At 45.5% G+C, this 6,000-nt stretch overlaps 1 protein-coding gene across 6 annotated transcripts in view; it reads left to right on the forward strand.

Moving 5' to 3' along the window:
• IRSp53 (Insulin receptor substrate 53 kDa) overlaps positions 1 to 5,388 on the forward strand; it is a 347,305-nt gene extending 341,917 nt beyond the window's left edge. For 4 of the 6 annotated variants that reach the window (XR_012884820.1, XM_075868792.1, XM_037431494.2 and 1 more), the window contains 3 exons: positions 1,283 to 1,439; positions 1,790 to 2,237; positions 4,362 to 5,388. Coding sequence is in view for 4 of the 6 variants with exons in the window: in XM_075868792.1 (XP_075724907.1) it covers positions 1,283 to 1,439; positions 1,790 to 2,237; positions 4,362 to 4,434 (678 nt within the window). In the remaining 2 variants the exon portion in view is untranslated. Of the gene's footprint in view, positions 1 to 1,282; positions 1,440 to 1,734; positions 2,238 to 4,361 lie in introns of those variants that run through there. The other 2 variants (XR_012884819.1, XM_075868793.1) reach the window with 2 other exon arrangements.
• The last annotated feature ends 612 nt before the right edge of the window (positions 5,389 to 6,000 follow it).

Genomic DNA, 6,000 nt, shown 5'->3' on the forward strand with positions numbered 1-6,000 from the left:
AATTTCGCAAATACGAAGCTATATCGAGAGACATTCCATCAGAGACATTCCATAAAGAACGACTTTTCTCGTGCAGGCATTGAGCTGTTACAAGGAGCTCTTGTACTGTGCAATATCAGTGTGCGCGAAAGAACGACAGGTGATTGAAATTTTCGGAGCCCGCGGCACCACGGCGTCCCTCATAATTATGTCATGGTTGTCGGACGTCAAACCCTAATAATCATTAGTAGTAGCCTGTACAAGAGCCTCCAATACAGCCTTTCTGACCGGGACTTCCCCGCGTAGGAATGTAGTAAGAATGCTTCAGAAATGTTATGCCTGCGAGACGCTTTCCTTTTGCACTGACCTCCTAATATGCTGGCGAAGATGTCAATAACCATGATGCCAATCAAATTGACAGCGTTATAAAAAAAATAGGAACTTTGCAATTGTTAAAGACGTAGGAAGAGGTGTGTTGTGGAGGACGTGGTCAAGCGCAAATATCCATTGGAGTAGGAGCGAGTAATCATTGCGTAGAAGCTCTCCTGGTAATTTCTGTCATGCTGTGACATGGAATCTCCTGATAATTTGGAAAGTTACATTTAGGACAGGCCATATATTCGTCTTGGGGTGTACTGTCTGTGGGCTCCTGATAGTAATTACTATTTATAACGCAAGAGTTGCTGGGAAGATGAAAGCACGAGGCGATAAAAAGTCCTTGCTCATGCCGCGGGATTTTGTATCCAACAATTTGTCAAGTGGTCTTGTATCTTTCATGGTCACGGTACCCGAGAGCCAATCCGCAGGTTGCGAAATCTAATTCTGAATGCGGGGTTTGCAATTTTGATGAAGGCGGATATGCTGGGAACCCGTGTACTCACGTGTAGGCGCCCTTTAAAGAACCCCAGACGGTGAACATTTGCGGAGCCTTCCACTACAACGTCTCTTATAATCATATCGTGGTTGTGGGACGTGAGACCTTAAGAATTATCATAATTAATATCTTCTCTCAGCAGGCTGAACTGGTTGTCGATACGTTGGGCCTAGCGACAATCCTTATGAAGGATGTTTCCTCACTTACTGTTATGCATCTTCTGCCAATTTTAAGTGTCGCAAGGTTTCAAGCTATCAATTAATTTTTACTGCGTTCTGATATCGCAAATCCTCATGTTTTTAGTTGATATTATTAGACTTACCGTATTGCAAAAATGTTACTATGAAAGCACCTATAAAGTCACTGTCTCCCCTCCTCTTTTTGGGAGATGGTCAAGCGTGCGGGCGCTGTCTCGCTTATGACTCGCAGCCGTCCTTCCCCTTACGGCTGGACCCGCGTGGCGAGGACGTCACCGACGAGCCCCATCATCGAGGGTTACAACCCAATCTACTTCCGGCCACCGGTTCTCCCGGAAGAGGACGAGGAGGAGAAGCAGGATCCTTCTCTTCCGGAGTCTCCTCAGCAGGTGAGCAACTCGAGCTTAGCATAGTTGTGATTGACTTTGAAGTGATGAGAACAGATAGGGGTGTGTCGATCATTGGGCAACAAGACACGAGAAAGCAATAGACATAGGCATTCATGCGCTCGCTTCTTTTTAATCGCCACTTTCATGCTTTGTGAAGACATCTTGCAACGCCTCAAGCTCTTGGGGTTAACGGCTTTGATCCTAAATCACCTGCCTTGATCGCGTAATCTTGAATTATTCAATATGTCAGAACAGGCGAAACAGGTGGTCTAAGGGCCCTTTTTTTTTTACTAAGCGCACCTTGCAAGAAGAAGAGTGCTAACCCCGAGGCTTGATTCCTTTCGGCGAAGCCTCCTCAGCCACAGGAATCCCCTCGGGCGGCTCCTCAAGCTCCAGTGGCGCCACCCCCTCCGCCACCACCTCCACCGCCCCTGCCACCATCCATCCCGTGTACGGACGGCACACCCCAGTGGCGGCGGGCTGCGGAACCTTGAGGCCTCCCCGGCGCTCTATGACGTCACCATGCCCGTTCCCGCTCCTGCCCCCGCCGAAGCTGCCGCCGTCCGGAAGCATGCTGCACGGGAGCAGTGACAGCGGATTCGGCAACGAGGCGACGCTCACTGGAGCCGCCACACTGGCGGCAGCGGCGGCGGCAACGGCGGGAACGACGGGGGCGCCCGGTGTGGTGACGTCAACGACGACGGTGCCTGCGTCACCTGACGTCAAGGGGACGACGGCGGCGCTGACGCGTCAGGAGAGTGTCAGGGAGGAGGATGAAGAGCAAGAGGAACAGCCCAGGTATACACGTATCTGAATAAAAGTGGGAGTGTCCAATTCCAGACTTTATTGCAGCAGAGCTGCTGCGCTTATGGTTTCTCTATATGGCAGTGAAAGAAACCTATCATGATCATAAACCGGTACGCACTGTATTTGTAAATCCAAGATAAGTTTAAATGAGTCTATTTAAGGTAAGGTAACCTTGGCTAAGTCTAATTAAGGTTCGCTGAAAAGGGTAACATGTAAATACGTAAATATTATTAAACATGATTAGGTAGAAGCTAATTACATCTAATTTGAACGAGTTAGGTGTTTATTGGGGCTAGTGAGCTTGAGATCGGCAAATCTTACCCAGCTATAGAGTTAATACGAGGGGTTAGTGCTTATTACCGCTGCATTTAGCTAGTGCTAGTTAAAAAACAAATTCAAGAGTGGGCTTGGCAAAGCTTTTTACTCAAGAAAGGGCACTTGTACAAATCAGCCCACGCATGCTAGGTGTGACTAATTAAACTCATTCAGTTAAATTAGTCATTGGAAGTGAATTGATTCTTTGCTGATAAGTGATGGCTAACTGATGCCCAAGTGTACGAATGGCAAATCATCCACACATTTCGCGCAGCCTTGCGTAGATGCAAGTATCAATAAACCCAAGAGCACTTAGCAAAACTTGAATAGTCTAATCAAGCCAGCTGGGACCTACTGGTGGTCCACCTACTCTGCCGTAACCCAAACTAGCGACTTGGTGTATTCTGCGCTTATTTTTTTTTCATACCATCATTAGAAAAACAACAGCAGCTCAGGTTTTTTATACAATTCATTGAGTACCAAAACTTTCGGCATAGTTTCGTAAACTTTCTACTTGATATACAACGCGATTCTGAAGTTATATATAGGTTACAAAACCACTCGGTTCTTGGGCAATTACCGACAGAGGGCGTGAGCCACAGTTAATAGGTGATCGATAACTAGCCCAGGTTAATAGGCCAACACCTTTCCCATTAGTCTGAAATAAAAAAAGCACACCAATGTGAACGCCGTTTTGGTAGTACTAAGAAGCATTCACTGTGAAAGGTAGTACCTGAAAAAAGCATTCAATACTACCGTTTTATTATTATTATTATCGCTTCGCACGCGGATTTTTATAAACATGTAAACGAGCACTTGAAGTATAAATGACCAGGGCAGTTCTTTTTCTGAACATTCGGACAACCCCCTCCAAAAAAAAAAAAAAATAAATGCGTGACTGGAAGCGCATTGAACAGAAATGGAGGTGCCCCGCCTCCACTGCACGAAACTGAAAAATGCGCGATACATTCCCGGAGTTATTCTGAGTAAAATCGTCGACGACGTGTCTCCGCCACCCACCATCACGGTCCCAAATCCCACCAATCCTTCTTCTCCACATGGAGCTCGTTTTCCCGTATTCAGCGCGTCACGGCTTTAGCGGCGCGCAAAATCCTTTCTGTTGATTGAAATTCCTCACTGATGCTTAGGCATCATCCGTTTATATCACTTTTTTTTCATGCATCGGATGCGGTACAAAACGACGCCTGGAACTGCGGTGGGCGCTGATCTGTTCCGTCTGTTTGGAACGCGCAAGGTTTTTGCGGTAGGCGATACAAGAAAGGCGCTATACCACCGAATGCGCAGGATGTCGGCCTTTACGAAATTTATGCGTGTCACGTTAGATTAGAGTTCTGTAGAATGTCTACTTTGTATCGCATGAAGCGTATACGGTTGAAGTCCCCCGTTCTTTGTCTCTTGTTATATTGTTCTGTGCGTGTGTTTTTTCATAAGTACAAAGTTTCACTGTTTTGTGCCAGCAAAGAAACGTATAGTGGAAACGTATATACATATTTCAGAAATACTGCGTTAATTTCCTTGTAGTTTTGTACTACAAATGGGTTGTTTTCAATTTGCCTTAAGCTTTTTGCCACGTCGCGGAAGCACGCAGATGCTATTTTTGACAGTATGTGCCAATTTACATCGTTAGACTGATTCATTATTCAGCTAGGAAAATGGTTTTTGTGCCGACGCAGGAACAGGTTGTGATACCCCACTATACTTCAACATGTCTAAACTTGCCAATACAAAAAAAAAAGCAATGACTCTATGTTATTTCTGTCATTTTCTATTCCTCTCCAGAGAAAACGTATTCTCGTCCGTCAAACTGAAGAAAGTGCTAACCGATGACCGATCGGCACCGATGATCACGTGAGGCAACTAGCGCGATGCTTCCTTTGTTTTCGTTATTTCTTCGTTATCGCCTAGGGCGTGATATCCTCGACTAAATCAACGCCCACAACAACCGAGAAGAAGAGACATTCCAGGCCATGGCCAATCCCGCAGCAGCAGCAATTCTGCTAGAAGAACATCAATTTGTGCCAAAGGCATGGCTGTTGTTAATTTCCGCCCTTTTGCACGATCCTTGCCACTATTATTTGTTTCTTTTTTTTTGCTTCTGTAGTTGGCTACAACCCAAGAACCGATACAAGGACCTCCAACAGACCGGCGGTGCCCACGTCAATCATCTCGGTCGTTTTTGTTCGTGCCTATGTAAACCACGCATATCTAAAACTGAAATCTCGTGGTTCCTACATGAAATTTGACCTTCCTAGACACTTGTGTCCGAATCTCTGTTGGAGTTTGCGTGGACGTTCGAGCTTCCAGCTTAAGAGGCATGGACTACAGGGCGAGTTGGTAATTCATCTTAACTGAGTTGCGCGAAAAAATTGAAGCACAAAAGGAAGACAGCTGGACACAGCATAAAACCAGCAACGATGCTTCTATGTGGTCACGCCATGTACCTTATGATTGAGCAATGTGCTTGGCGTCACGCAAATGAGCAAACGTGATTGGATGAAACGTCTATGCTTACTTTCTCTTGTGCGGTGCAGTGATGTTTGCGGGAGGAGCTCTTGTTTGTTCTCGGGTTGTAACCGACCACAGCGTACCTATGCTATTTTTCAAGAAAATCGTAGTCGGACATCGTTGGAAGAATGTTTGTACGCAAACGAGATTGAATGGACGCAAGGCGCCCCATTAGTAATAAATATATTATAATTATATACATATACATATGTACAAAAATGGTTGCGCGCCACTTGTTGACCTGTACAACGCGTCGGGGGCATCTTTTGCTAATAAAACACCCACAAATCCTTCCACAGCCTGTATGTGTTTTGTCTATTTTCAGACGCAAACACAAAACTTTTCTAGTCTAGCTGTAAACAGAAATGAAGCAACTGAGGATTGATCTACTAATCATTGCTGCATTTACTACTGGTACTGTTACTATTGCCACTGCCCCGAGAAGTTATGCCGATGTCACCACTCTTGCCACTTACATCGGTACTATTACAATCAGCACCACAATTTATAATTACCACCACTACCAATCCACCACATCGTTACTAGAATTCCTAATGTTAGTAATCCTACCACCACAACTGCTGCTACTATACAGCTAAGACAGCCACGGCCACCACTGTTACTTCAGCTACACTCACCAGTACTATTAACATAGTTACCTGACGTCACTATTGCCACCACGGCAACTGCTACTGTTTACAATACTACGATTGCTACTAGAGAAACAGGTGTGGTACTATTTGCGGTCATTCTTGTTAGTCTCGAGTACTGTTACACTTTGAGCCATGTGCTATTACCATGGCTGCTACTGCTACTACAACTACTACTACTATTAGCACTACTTTTCGACCGCTACCATAATCACCAGCTCTCCTTCACACGTACAAAACGTGTGCAGGGAAGCTTCGAACCC

Source organism: Rhipicephalus microplus, chromosome 7, assembly GCF_043290135.1.
Source record: "Rhipicephalus microplus isolate Deutch F79 chromosome 7, USDA_Rmic, whole genome shotgun sequence".
Lineage (NCBI taxonomy): Eukaryota > Metazoa > Arthropoda > Arachnida > Ixodida > Ixodidae > Rhipicephalus > Rhipicephalus microplus.